This window comes from Schistocerca piceifrons, chromosome 9, assembly GCF_021461385.2.
Source record: "Schistocerca piceifrons isolate TAMUIC-IGC-003096 chromosome 9, iqSchPice1.1, whole genome shotgun sequence".
Lineage (NCBI taxonomy): Eukaryota > Metazoa > Arthropoda > Insecta > Orthoptera > Acrididae > Schistocerca > Schistocerca piceifrons.
The window spans coordinates 112,996,564-113,011,689 of record NC_060146.1 but is presented as its reverse complement, the minus strand read 5'-3'; the positions used below and the strand labels follow the sequence as shown (position 1 = coordinate 113,011,689).

General features: G+C 43.3%; 1 protein-coding gene across 5 annotated transcripts in view; it reads right to left on the bottom strand.

Moving 5' to 3' along the window:
• Positions 1–6,534: 6,534 nt before the first annotated feature.
• LOC124717258 (zinc finger protein interacting with ribonucleoprotein K-like) overlaps positions 6,535–15,126 on the bottom strand; it is a 239,555-nt gene continuing 230,963 nt past the window's right edge. For 4 of the 5 annotated variants that reach the window (XM_047244060.1, XM_047244063.1, XM_047244061.1 and 1 more), the window contains one exon: positions 6,535–8,027. In XM_047244060.1, coding sequence (XP_047100016.1) covers positions 7,250–8,027 — 778 coding nt within the window. In that variant the 3' untranslated portion in view covers positions 6,535–7,249. The remainder of the gene's footprint in view (positions 8,028–15,126) is intronic. The other variant, XM_047244065.1, reaches the window with a different exon arrangement.

Sequence of the window (15,126 nt, the reverse complement as noted above, 5' to 3'; positions counted from 1 at the left end):
CACATTTTTTTGGGATATAATACAACTGCGTTATTAAAAAAAATGTTCTGTGTTTATTTGTATCTTTTGGCTTACATTTTAATTGTAGCTGCAGGTGGCGGACTCCGTGAACAGTGGTGCTTGTCGTAATCAAGAAAATCCCCCTTATATGTTCTCTTCACTTCAATAGATAAAAAAATACTTGATACTGTTGTCCAATATAATATTATTCACGCACACATGTGATACATAGAGCTCGCAATACTTCATATCTAAAATTGCACATCTTCATAGTCGTTCTACATACGAGAGAGGGTAAGAGTAAAAACAAAAAAACTATACAAAAATTGAATGTTTTTTCTTTTATTTGTCTGCGCCTTACCGCGCATTCATAATTAACGTCTTTGCCAACACTCTGGGCGCTTGGTGTTTCATTCTTTTGTTTTCTAATAAATCTTAATTTTACGGCATCCTGGAGGTCTTTCATCCTTTAGGGGAACCTGGCCTAAAATAACACACCCTAAGCAAAACTGACTCTGTACTCGATGTTTATTTATATTTGTTTGTACAAAGTTGCAAACACGAAGATAACTAACAAACACATGTTTTAGTACAAAAGCAATTTTAAAAAAGAAAATATTTTTTGCAGAAAATTAGCATTGCAAAATTACTTCAGTGTTTCATTTTACCCTAATTACTAGGGGTAAAATGAAACACGTGTAGGTCATTTTACCCTAGTTACTGGGGGTAAACTGAAAGACATGTATATCATTTTACCCTAGTAAAAATATCATGTTATAAAGTATTGTCTTTGTATATGTCACATACAAATCTCTTAGCTGTCCTAGGAAGACCTGCGCATTCAGCATGTGCCCACATGGCACATTTTACACACCGCAGCAAAGTTTCCCTAGGCTTAGAACAACTAAAAAGGTCACTGCAGTAAATACAAGGAGAATCGTCCTCGTCAGTATCTCCACCCAAAATATCTGCTTCTTCTTCACTTTCATCCCTGAATGTCAGCTGTCCTTTTGCATTTCTTCCTGCTTTGCTCTCTTCTAATGCTCGCTTTCCCGCGACCTTTGCTTGTAAATTTAATAGATATGGTCTACTGATTAAAATTTGGGAACCATCCCGTTTTCTTTTGCTTCGAACATAAGATCCAGAATCTGATGGGACAGGTAATATGTCCTGTGGTGAAATTCGGATATGTTGGGTCTTGGAACAGTACGTTTCCCTTAGATCTGGTAGAGGGGTATCTGGACTACTCTCACTATTTTGATTAGAACCGTATGGAAGTGTAACGTCTTCTTGTGAAGTCGAGTCATTCTGGATATGTTGTTCTTCTGAATGTGTTGGCTCAAATATATTCTTCACTGTAACTTCTCCATTGCCAGTCTCTTCGCACTCTTCATCAATGTTTGTTACTAAAGAAGGCAAAAATTCGTGCTCCGGAAATATTTGTGGGTTTAACGGCCAAATTCCGGTTTTCCTGAATCCACTTAAGGCATTACTAATAGTAGCAGCTTTCCCATATGCCTCACAAAATACACTCCTGGAAATGGAAAAAAGAACACATTGACACCGGTGTGTCAGACCCACCATACTTGCTCCGGACACTGCGAGAGGGCTGTACAAGCAATGATCACACGCACGGCACAGCGGACACACCAGGAACCGCGGTGTTGGCCGTCGAATGGCGCTAGCTGCGCAGCATTTGTGCACCGCCGCCGTCAGTGTCAGCCAGTTTGCCGTGGCATACGGAGCTCCATCGCAGTCTTTAACACTGGTAGCATGCCGCGACAGCGTGGACGTGAACCGTATGTGCAGTTGACGGACTTTGAGCGAGGGCGTATAGTGGGCATGCGGGAGGCCGGGTGGACGTACCGCCGAATTGCTCAACACGTGGGGCGTGAGGTCTCCACAGTACATCGATGTTGTCGCCAGTGGTCGGCGGAAGGTGCACGTGCCCGTCGACCTGGGACCGGACCGCAGCGATGCACGGATGCACGCCAAGACCGTAGGATCCTACGCAGTGCCGTAGGGGACCGCACCGCCACTTCCCAGCAAATTAGGGACACTGTTGCTCCTGGGGTATCGGCGAGGACCATTCGCAACCGTCTCCATGAAGCTGGGCTACGGTCCCGCACACCGTTAGGCCGTCTTCCGCTCACGCCCCAACATCGTGCAGCCCGCCTCCAGTGGTGTCGCGACAGGCGTGAATGGAGGGACGAATGGAGACGTGTCGTCTTCAGCGATGAGAGTCGCTTCTGCCTTGGTGCCAATGATGGTCGTATGCGTGTTTGGCGCCGTGCAGGTGAGCGCCACAATCAGGACTGCATACGACCAAGGCACACGGGGCCAACACCCGGCATCATGGTGTGGGGAGCAATCTCCTACACTGGCCGTACACCACTGGTGATCGTCGAGGGGACACTGAATAGTGCACGGTACATCCAAACCGTCATCGAACCCATCGTTCTACCATTCCTAGACCGGCAAGCGAACTTGCTGTTCCAACAGGACAATGCACGTCCGCATGTATCCCGTGCCACCCAACGTGCTCTAGAAGGTGTAAGTCAACTACCCTGGCCAGCAAGATCTCCGGATCTGTCCCCCATTGAGCATGTTTGGGACTGGATGAAGCGTCGTCTCACGCGGTCTGCACGTCCAGCACGAACGCTGGTCCAACTGAGGCGCCAGGTGGAAATGGCATGGCAAGCCGTTCCACAGGACTACATCCAGCATCTCTACGATCGTCTCCATGGGAGAATAGCAGCCTGCATTGCTGCGAAAGGTGGATATACACTGTACTAGTGCCGACATTGTGCATGCTCTGTTGCCTGTGTCTATGTGCCTGTGGTTCTGTCAGTGTGATGTATCTGACCCCAGGAATGTGTCAATAAAGTTTCCCCTTCCTGGGACAATGAATTCACGGTGTTCTTATTTCAATTTCCAGGAGTGTATTTCAGCTACCTGAAATTGAGTTAAGACTCATCCAGGATGATTTTTTAAGTACATTGTGACGAACTGATCATAGTAAGTCTTCAGGGGACCATAGAAACATACGTTTAGAGGTTGCAGCTTGTGTGTGCAATGAGGAGGAAACGGAATCATAATTATGCCGTTTTCTCTCGCGCAAGTGACTACTTCTAAGCCTTTATGCGTACTATGTCCATCTAATAGTAATAAAACCATGTTATATTTGCTTCCATTTGCATACTTTTGAAAATTTTTTAAGCCAAGTGAGAATGAATCTCCCGTCATCCAGCCAGACTCACTAGGCAGCCCTTGTGATCCTGTAGGTGCGCCATCTAAAAGCTCGTGCTTCCATCTTTTCCTTGGAAAAAGTAGAGTTGGCGGGATAAAGTTTCCTGCTGAACTCATGCAGCATACAACAGTTACGAAATGGCTCTGAGCACTATGGGACTTAACATCTATGGTCATCAGTCCCCTAGAACTTAGAACTACTTAATCCTAACTAACCTAAGGACAGCACACAACACCCAGCCATCACGAGGCAGAGAAAATCCCTGACCCCGCCGGGAATCGAACCCGGGAACCCGGGCGTGGGAAGCGAGAACGCTACCGCACGACCACGAGATGCGGGCTACAACAGTTACATGCTGCCCTCTCTCTGCACTGGTGATTGTCCCAACTTGTTTTTTACCAGTTGCCACAAACACTTTTTGAGGTTTCTGCACTGTTGAAAGTGCTGATTCGTCAACATTCCATACTCTAGCGGGCTCAATATTATTTTTCTGTAATGTTTGTTCAATAATCTGTGAGGTATTCTATTTGCTCTGCTAACTGAAAAGCTAATTTTCGTATATCGTTACGTGTAAGACCAAACATTCGGGATTCTAAATCTTTTATGTGACCGACCAGCAATGTTTCAAGTCTCTTAGAAAACGTAGACATGAATCGTCCCAAGCCTTTGTCTGCTCCAGTGATACGTTTGTTTTTTCCCATAACTCTTCGACGTAACGTAGCTTTTGGAACACCAAACGTCTTTGAAGCTTTTAGCCATCCCATATCTTTTCTTTCAATAGCTTGAATAGCTTGTTTCATTGAGTCTTCGCTCCATGACTCTCTTGTAGGTCCCAACCATTTGCGCTGAAAAGAAGCTGAGTATTACGCATCTATTGTTTTATGATCCTACACAGACAGCATACTTAAAGTTAGGCATATGATATTATTATATTGCATCAATTACTATCAGCCAGCAGTTATAGCCTAAGCCTACAAATATTTCTGTATATAAAACATTTACGATATATAAGTTCATTATCTTATTAACACTGTATTGTTGTTTTTAGTATTATAATACGTAAACACAACAATAAACATTCAAAGATACGATTTATTAGACAGGGTAAAATGGCACACTATATATGGGTAAAATGACCCACTGTTTCATCATACCCAAGTAACTGGTGTATCTTTTACCCTGAACAGCCATTTTGTACTCGGAACAACACATGCATGACCAGCTTATGCCTATCAAAAAAACTTTGTAGTCAACAAACAAAGAAAAGAATACGGTTCCATGACCTTAACTTACATTTTTGATAACAATAAAGCACGTGTTTGGAGCATTATGTGACTTACCGATATTAGATTAGCACCTGCTGATTACGACTTTGAGCTCTAGCACGGAAAATAAAGACAATAGGTGCACGCCCCATAAGACAATACCACAACTACCAACTTGTGAATTGCGCACTACACTAGATTTAAAAAGGGATCGATGACCGTAGCAGTCTGGTCCCTTTAATCCCACAAACCAACCAAACTAGATTTAAAGCTGAGTATCATGGTATTCGAGAAACACGTGGTGTGTCATTTTATCCTAGTATTTTATTTTAGGCCAGGCTTCCCTACATACACAATGGTCACAGAATGTCTAGACAGATGGCTTCGCTCTGTTTACTGATTTCAACAAAGACCAATGTTTCTCTGTCAAGTCAGTATAATAATCTGCATTTTTTCCTTGAGATGAACAACGGTAATGTATGGGTAGTGCTTGATGGGTACCCAGTAAACCAAATCGCATTGGTACAGAGGAATAGGCCACACGAACGAGTGTTATTACTGCAAAAGTTTTGAGAGACGAAAATATTCAGGAGCCCTGAAACGAAGCACACAGCGATTTTTCTGTCACCATTCCAGTAGATTACAGATCCTCTGCATATCTTTGCAGAAGCTTGGAAAACATGTTTTAAAATTTCAACGATACAAAATGTAAGCAGCGCAACAGCTATAGCCAGCAGATAAACAGGGAAAGCACAGTTACATCATTGGGCAGAACAAACCAGGATGACGCTTTTCTGACAAATCTTGTTATGTTTAATGAGGCAAATTTTCATCTGAAGGCGTTTATCAATAAACAAAATTCCTCATTTTACTAGGATACTTATTCATGAAAAGGCCCAGTGTAGACCAAACATTATTGTGCCAATAAAATTGTTAGGCCCCATTTATTTTGACAATGGCTGGCAAGTGAGTGTCAATTCTGAGCAGCATGCGGCTATGATCAACAACTTCTTCATTCATAGCTGCAGGGACATTGCACCTAAACGCCATATGGTTTCAGCAAGTGCGCCTACAGCCCTGGTGGCTCGTAATTTAATGGCTACAATGAGGCATCACCTCCTACATTAATTATGCTCAGGATACGGTGATATCCCATGGCCAGCAAGAACGTCTGATCTTCCAGCTCCAGACTTGTTTCTGTGGAGTCATATCCAGCAGGTAGTTTCTTCTCTACAATTACATCGACTTAGGTTATCAGCAGTCCACTGTCCGGCGGTTCGCGGAAGATACCCTGTACCACTACTAGTCATTTCCTTTCATGTTCCACTTGAAAATGGTGCGAGGGAAAACCACTGTCTGTATGCCTACTCTTGAACCCTAATTTCTCGGATCTTATCTTTTTGGCCTATACTCACACTATACGTTTTAGACACTCCACAGTACTAATGAGCTGAAAGCTGTAATCCAGGAAGAAAGAGAGGCTACCTCTCAAGAAATGTCTGTGATCATAAAGATGAGCATCGCTGAACAACTTCAGCAGTGCAGCAAAAGTTATGGAAGCCGTTTGTGTGAAGTGCTCTTTAAGAAATTAACTTCAATTTGACTTTTCAGTAGTGACGAAGTTTTTAGAACCCTTACCTATTTGGTACAGAGGTGCAAGTATACATTAAACCTCATAATGATCAAATGAAAATATACTACTTCCATTGCCACCCTACATTTTCGACACTTAATTCTGGAAACAGCAAGAGCGCAATTTTATTTATACAACTGTTAAGTTCATGCTCAAAAACTAAAACTCCATCTCCTGGCGCCTTATTGAAGGCGAGGAATTTTTAGAGGTATTTTCCTCATTATCTGAGATTCCTTGTTTATACCACTACAGGAGCAAGAGAACTGTTTCAAACAGAAAATAAACTGCACCACATAATTAAGATATGGAAAAATACAGAAGGTATTAGTATATTTTAGTTTGTATCATGGTATTTTATACTTGACTTAGCAGAACCATTAGTAATGTTACATAGTAATAGATGGTGATGTTAACAGAAATGAGTTTTAATGGTAATCTTTGAGCGCTCACACACTGACACACACACTCACATATGAGTAAGCGCATTTGTGCATGTATGCATGTGTACACATAGTGACTCCTTTGTTTATATCTTACTAAGATATTAGCCTGTATGAGTATAAAATGCATGTAATGTTTAATATTACAGAACAGTCAAAACAAATATGCACCAGTAGTTTATCACTGTGGAAATTAAAGGGGAATCAATCATACTGATAAACAATGAAATCTTTTTCAGCAAAATGTGCAGTAGCACAGATTCCTAACTTTTTTTAATACTCAATACCTTATCACCTAAAATAAAAAGCACAAGATTTCTACAAAATGCCACCATCGCTCTTATTTTTTAACATCATGCACAATTTCAGTAACAAATTAATTGCAATGATAATGTCATCTTGCACCCAATAAATGCTACTGCGATTTTTGATGGAAATGATGGTCAAATGTCAGATAATCTGACAGCAAATTTTTCCACCAGAGCAAAAAGAAAGAAAATGGAAAAACCCAAAGTCAGGTAATTATTGTTTTCAGTCGTTGCATACACAAATCTGCAATTCTATCATGTAATGAAAACCATGTGCCAAAGCACTGCAGCACACCGCTAGAAGAGGGAACAGAAAATTGCGAAGGATACTGGTAAAGTGCAGATGGGCTGCTTCAGTTCCCCACTTCGTCCAAATGTCTTGTTACCAACACCTCAGATGTACGACCAGTGTGCAGCCGCGAATGCTTCTTCAGACTATTTTTGGAGATGAATGACGCCACATCTGTAGGTATGTTCGCCAGTGTGTGCAACAGCGAATGCTCTTTCAGTGTACTACTTCGTGTGAATGTCTTTTTGCAGACCCTACAGCTGTAGGGACGCTCGCCAGTGTGCAACCGTAAATGCTGCGTCAGTGTATAACTTTGTGTGAATGTCTTGTTGCAAACGCCACAGTTGTAGGGCCGTTCGCCAGTGTGCACCCGCAAATGCTGCTTCAGACCTGTATTTCGTATGAATGTCTTGCTGCAAAACTTACAGTTGTATGGGCGTTCGCCAGTGTGCAACCGCGAATGCTGCTTCAGGGTACAACGTTGTGCAAATGTCTTGTTGCAAACGCCACAGCTGTATTGGTGTGCACCAGTGTGCACTCTGAAGTGCCCCTTCAAATCAGTACTGTTTGTGAATATCTTGTGACACACGCTGCACGAATGCTGAAGCTCACATCGGTTCAAGTGTGTGTGCTCCTTCAGTTCCTGCAATTGTGCAAACGTTGTTTTGCAGATGCAACATCTGTGCCCCAAATGTCTTATACCAATTTTATTCCCATTGAATGCTTCCTGACTGTTGGTACACTGTATCCTGTTGTCTGTTCCTGAAGCCGGCGGAATGCAGGCAGTCAAACTTCTGCCATCACTGTCAGTCTTGTCGTCCTCCACACCAACAGGAATAGCACTGAAGAAAGCAAAGGAAACTTTGTCAGAAACTGTTCACATAAGAGTGCACGTATCAATGTGAAAAATTATATTAACAAATACTAGGTTGACAAATGTCTCAAAAGTTCCAACAAGCTATTTTATAAAGTAGGGGCACACGGCTTTCAGTTAATATAATTTTAGGCCCTCTTCAAGTGGCAAAGGAGAGAGAGAGGAAGAGAGGGAGAGGGAGGGAGGGAGGGAGGGAGGGAGGGAGGGAGGGAGGGAGAGAGAGAGAGAGAGAGAGAGAGAGAGAGAGAGAGAGAGAGAGAGTTGAGTTCATTTGAGACATTACTTTAGAATGCAAAACTTTGTAAAGTAGTTAAATGAAGGAAAACTCGCTGACAGTGGGATTACTGCAAAATGAAACATCAAGGCAACACAAACATCAATAAATTCTCGAACAGATGTAAGAAATTAACTGAGAGGGGCAATCGAATTGTAATTGACGCTTAAGTGCAGGTATTCCTTTTGTCTTAGCTCAGTCATGTGATGCGGCAAGTCTAAACTATTTTCATAGCAACCATACCTCCCAGAAGTGATCAGTCTCAAAAACGAATGAGCGACTTTAGTTAGATCACTATCAACAATGCCCACTCGCTCGTAGAGCAGTTGTGAATAAAAATGTTAAACATTTTATCCTTTACCTTTAATCCTTCAAGCTACTCCTTTCTTTGTTCATACGGACTAGTACTATCCCATACAGCTTTCTGTGGCCTGGAGGAACTCTGGAGAAAATTTATGACCCTGTTCATTTCAATATCCATAAATCTTAATAACGCTAGAGGTATAAAGAATTCAAACTTACCAGGATAATTCCTACCAAATATGTGATGATGAACAATGGAAGAGATGTTGTTCTAACAACCTATGTAAATCTTGCAGGTGTTTGGACCAAATTATTTAAATGGTGATGGGAGGACAGAAAAAGTGCGAAAATAGAATACGATAAAAATTTTGTACAATTATTCCTCTTGAAAAGTGAACCGAAACGTAAAACAGCCCTCAGATTAACAAAGAACAGTGTATTGTAAAATCTAGACTTTTCGTAATGTTGTTGGATTAATATATTTATTCATTCATTTTTGTCGTCTCATTGGACATGTCTCATAAACTAATCACCACCAAATGATTATTAATACTATACAAATTATCAGCTAAGAACGATAAGACACAACCTTAACGCTTTAATATCCACTTCGGGACTGTCAGATAGTACTTTGCTTTTCATGACCTAATCTGTGGTTCCAACATGTGAGATGCACGTATACCGTACAGCCTGTTGGAACATTTTCTTCAGCTGTGCTGATAATTGTAACAGTATCTTTCTATTTTCTTTATTGCTACTGTATTCAGGCTTGTAATGATTGCTTACTCTCTGTGGCAACTTTTGTTCACATACAGCACTCAAATACTGCAAGTCTAGGAGTTTCTTCTGGTACTCACATTAAATGGCACACATCAACCAGTTCCCTCGCTGACGAAGGGTGGACACACGACTAATGAAAAAAAGTTACCCCTTTATTGACTGAAGGAGCCTTACTGCTAATATCAATTGAACACTCGCTAACGTATGAAAGGATGTACAAGAATTTGCGTCTATTGAGTTGATATCTTGAGACTGCAGTTATTGATCTCCTAGAGATCTCACTCATTCAAAATACTTTTAGTTTTAATAATAAGCCGACTCTATAATTTTAACTGTAGGTTTGCAGTACAACACCACAATGTTAGAAAAACTGGAACCGGAAAATCACTGCCACGCTAATTACCCTCTGCCATGCACTAAACACTGGTTTGTAGGGACATATGTAGATGTACGGGGGGTCATCCAATGAGTATGTTTCCCTATTTCATTATTCTGCAAAATAAACTTTTCACATCACCTGTGAGGGCTGGCAGAGTTCCAGAGTTCAACTAATGACTGTTGACAAAACACACACTATCTTACTAAGAATACCGTAGTATCTTACAAGTTGCTGCCAATTAGTATGGAGTTAGTAGTGTAAAGTGTTTCCGCTTTTATGCTGTGCTCTGTCATTCGTTGTTTTCGCAGGAAAACAAATATCCGCTGTCGATATCCACCAGAGGTTAATCTATGATTATTAAGAAGGGTGTATGAGCATCGGGCAAAGGTAACACATTCTGCAGGGAAAAATCTGGCAATTATCTTTTGAGACTGTCAGTGGCGTACTACAAACGATGCAGAGAGGTACTGCAGTGTCTTGAGGAATCTGCAAGCTGGCATCAAAACAAAACGTCCAGGAATTTTGATTCACAAAATTCCCTTCCATTAAGACAATTCTCTGCCGCATACAGCTCGAATTTCCTTGGCAGGGGTCGGCAGATTCAACTTTGAAATGTTCCTGCATACTTCATATTAACCAGATCTTGCCGCAAGTGATTTTCACGGGTTGCCCCGACTCAGAGACCATCTTGGAGGTAAGCCCTTTAACACTGATGATGAATCAGATCAGCAGTGAACAGCGAACAGCTGGTTCCGAGCACTGCACCTCATCTGGTATAACAATGGTTTGGAAAAACTTGTCGTGTTACCAAAAATGCTTGAAAAAATATGGCGACTATGTAGAAAGGTAACATAAGCATCGTAGAATGTCAATAAAATTATTTCAAAACAATGGGTGTAATATTTTTATAAAACAGTGAAACTAACTTATTAGACACTCTTCAGAGAAATGATGTTTCTCTCACAGCCAAGGATGGTCTCACAAAGTTGAGTTCGACTACTGAGGCAAGCAGACTTATCTTCCTGATAGACGTAAATATGTCTGCCTTACATTTAATCGTTTATTAAATACACTCCTGGAAATTGAAATAAGAACACCGTGAATTCATTGTCCCAGGAAGGGGAAACTTTATTGACACATTCCTGGGGTCAGATGCATCACACTGACAGAACCACAGGCACATAGACACAGGCAACAGAGCATGCACAATGTCGGCACTAGTACAGTGTATATCCACCTTTCGCAGCAATGCAGGCTGCTATTCTCCCATGGAGACGATCGTAGAGATGCTGGGTGTAGTCCTGTGGAACGGCTTGCCATGCCATTTCCACCTGGCGCCTCAGTTGGACCAGCGTTCGTGCTGGACGTGCAGACCGCGTGAGACGACGCTTCATCCAGTCCCAAACATGCTCAATGGGGGACAGATCCGGAGATCTTGCTGGCCAGGGTAGTTGACTTACACCTTCTAGAGCACGTTGGGTGGCACGGGATACATGCGGACGTGCATTGTCCTGTTGGAACAGCAAGTTCGCTTGCCGGTCTAGGAATGGTAGAACGATGGGTTCGATGACGGTTTGGATGTACCGTGCACTATTCAGTGTCCCCTCGACGATCACCAGTGGTGTACGGCCAGTGTAGGAGATTGCTTCCCACACCATGGTGCCGGGTGTTGGCCCTGTGTGCCTCGGTCGTATGCAGTCCTGATTGTGGCGCTCACCTGCACGGCGCCAAACACGCATACGACCATCATTGGCACCAAGGCAGAAGCGACTCTCATCGCTGAAGACGACACGTCTCCATTCGTCCCTCCATTCACGCCTGTCGCGACACCACTGGAGGCGGGCTGCACGATGTTGGGGCGTGAGCGGAAGACGGCCTAACGGTGTGCGGGACCGTAGCCCAGCTTCATGGAGACGGTTGCGAATGGTCCTCGCCGATACCCCAGGAACAACAGTGTCCCTAATTTGCTGGGAAGTGGCGGTGCGGTTCCCTACGGCACTGCGTAGGATCCTACGGTCTTGGCGTGCATCCGTGCGTCGCTGCGGTCTGGTCCCAGGTCGACGGGCACGTGCACCTTCCGCCGACCACTGGCGACAACATCGATGTACTGTGGAGACCTCACGCCCCACGTGTTGAGCAATTCGGCGGTACGTCCACCCGGCCTCCTGCATGCCCACTATACGCCCTCGCTCAAAGTCCGTCAACTGCACATACGGTTCACGTCCACGCTGTCGCGGCATGCTACCAGTGTTAAAGACTGCGATGGAGCTCCGTATGCCACGGCAAACTGGCTGACACTGACGGCGGCGGTGCACAAATGCTGCGCAGCTAGCGCCATTCGACGCCAACACCGCGGTTCCTGGTGTGTCCGCTGTGCCGTGCGTGTGATCATTGCTTGTACAGCCCTCTCGCAGTGTCCGGAGCAAGTATGGTGGGTCTGACACACCGGTGTCAATGTGTTCTTTTTTCCATTTCCAGGAGTGTATTAACGTCGCTCTTTTACTTACTTTCTGAACACGGGATACATGGAGACCTGGTGAAGGCATCGTATCCAACATTTACACATGGGTCCACAACTGGAATGAGATTTTCACTCTGCAGCGGAGTGTGCGCTGATATGAAACTTCCTGGCAGATTAAAACTGTGTGCCGGACCGAGACTCGAACTCGGGACCTTTGCCTTTCGCGGGCAAGTGCTCTACCGACTGAGCTACCCAAGCACGACTCACGCCCCGTCCTCACAGCTTTACTTCCGCCAGTACCTCATCTCCTACCTTCCAAACTTAACAGAAGCTCTGTTTTAATCTGTCAGGAAGTTTCATATCGGGTCCACAACTGTTTGCCTATTATGAGGAAACTGATTATCTTTTGTATATACAGGTCTACAGCTGCTGTACATTTCTTGAATAATGTCATATGTAGGTTGTTGTTTTACTTCAAAGTGGTCATTTTATTTGCTAATTCAGACTTAGCTAATTTCGGCCCTTGGCCATTACCAAGCTATTTTTCTTTCTTGCCCGGAAAAACTTACATCCAAAGATCTACAAGGTAAAATACCTTATTCTCTCTGTGAGCACAAAATCTCACTCGTTATAGCAGGATGCTGACCGCTTCAGGTTAGCGAATGGGAAGCTGCAATACAGAGAATGGAAGCCAGGCATCTTCACCATTGAATTGAGCCATGTGATAGTGTGTGCAGTGCCACATTATGAAACAATGTGTAATGTGTGCAGTGACTGGAAGAGAAAAATGAATGAACAATGTAGCACTAGCCATTTACATTATTAAATAGCTTCTTTGTAAAGCAGTATTGTACACTAGGGCTAAACCGAGTGAGGCATCACGGTTTTAAGCAGACTAGCTTTGTATTCGGGAGGGTGGAGTCTCTGGTATTCATCGAGCCATCTGATTTAGGTTTTCCATGGTTTCTGTAAATTATTTCAGGCAAATACCGCGATGGTTCCTAGTATAAGGCCCTAGCCTTCTACCTGTCCAGTTCTTGTCATACTAGGCTTGTAAGTTGCAAATGACTGCATATATGAATTACATCATTTTTATTGTTACTAAATAGTAACATAAATACAAGTTCAATGTCCTCGTAAACTTGATCTTCGATGGATAAAACAGCTACCATTGTTCCTACTATTAAACTTCAAATAGAATCTAACTCTGACAACAATTTCATAAGCTCCTGGGACCTTATTTAATTTTAGCAATTTAAATTATTTCTAAACACATTAGACATTAATACCTAGATCATTCATTTTTGCAGTAACGCGGAAATCACACCGAGTCAGCACTTACAGAATTTCCTTTGCAAATGAACATTTGAAAACGGAGGTCAGCAGCTCCATTTTGTACTGCTACTCTCTTTTCCAGATGCTATGTCATCCATCATCCTCGAGTCTCTGGATAGAGTTTTTTGACGCCACTGAAAGCCATTCAACACGCTGACGATCCTAGTCCAGTAGGCATTCAGGTCTGCATTTGCGAATGGGACATGAAAGAAAGTGACTAGAGCGGTACTAGGTACCCTCCGCCATAAACTATGCCCTGCAAACTATGTTTGTAGACCTAGAAACATCTACAGATTGTTGTTCACTTTGTAACAATCGTACCTGTCGTCTGAGCTCCAAGCACATACTTGGATCATTCCAGTGACTGGCAAAGAAGACTGACAAGACCAGCCCTGTGCATGGAGTTTAAACGAAGCTCACAATTTGCTGTATTTTCCCCAGAATTGACCGTGGTCGCTTGGATCTGAGACAAGGGCAAGGAAAGAACCAGAGGCTTTGAAGCTTCTGTGACCAGCTATGCTGCGCTTTTTTGGACTTGTGCCACAGTGTTGGCCCACCTAACTTGGTCAGGTGTGCTGCTACCCAGGTAGCTGACTGTGTGTGGGGTGTACACATGGGCCTTATAGATTTGACAGCTCTCCATGCAGAACAGATAACAACAACTGTAGGAGACTTGCATATATCTGTACAAGTCCAAAGCAGTGACGCCCACAGGCGACAGTATTGAAATCTTAGTCTAGAGGGCATTCCAATGAAAAAAGGGACAGGTGGAGGAAAAGTAAGTAAACTGTTTATTGTCTCAAAAGTATTCGTCATTACTGTTTATACATTTATCCCACAGTGAGACAAGACAGTGAATGCTTTCATGGAAAAAAGTTTGCAGTTGCATATGGAACCATTACTGTACCAAATGGCACACCTCTTAATCCAAAAAGCCACGGCAGTAAGAATAAGAAAATCGCATGGAGAGAGAGACTGGGACTGTATGGAGGCCGTAAAAGGGCTTCCCAGCGAAACATCCACAGTGTAACCGAAACAATCTTTGGGCGGGCGTTATCCTGCCGTCCGTCCACATTCCTCGGTGTTTGGACTTCACAGTGCGCTTCAATTTTTGCAAAGTGTTCACGTACGACTGTGCTCAATGCGTTAACTGTAGCCCCCTGTTCCATTCCTGGTGCTAGCGTACCTGTTGTTTCGACAACGCTGCACAAGTCTCACTGGGAAGCCCATACAGATCCTCCTCCACACAGTCCCAATCTCTCCACATGCGATTTCCATTTTTTTTTTTTTTAGCTTCGAGAAAAGACATTTGTTACCGTCTATTTGCTTCAAATGAAGAGGTGCCCATCTGGATGCAATCATGGTTCCATAGGCTAACGCAAACATGTTTCCGTAAAGGCATTAACCGTGGGCTAAAAGTATAAACAGTCATGGCAGTTACTTTTGCTATGTTGCACTGTTTACTTAATTTTTCCGTCTGCTTTGTTTTCTTTTGACTTTCCCTCATAGTTAACTGGCGAAGCGTTCGCAACAAA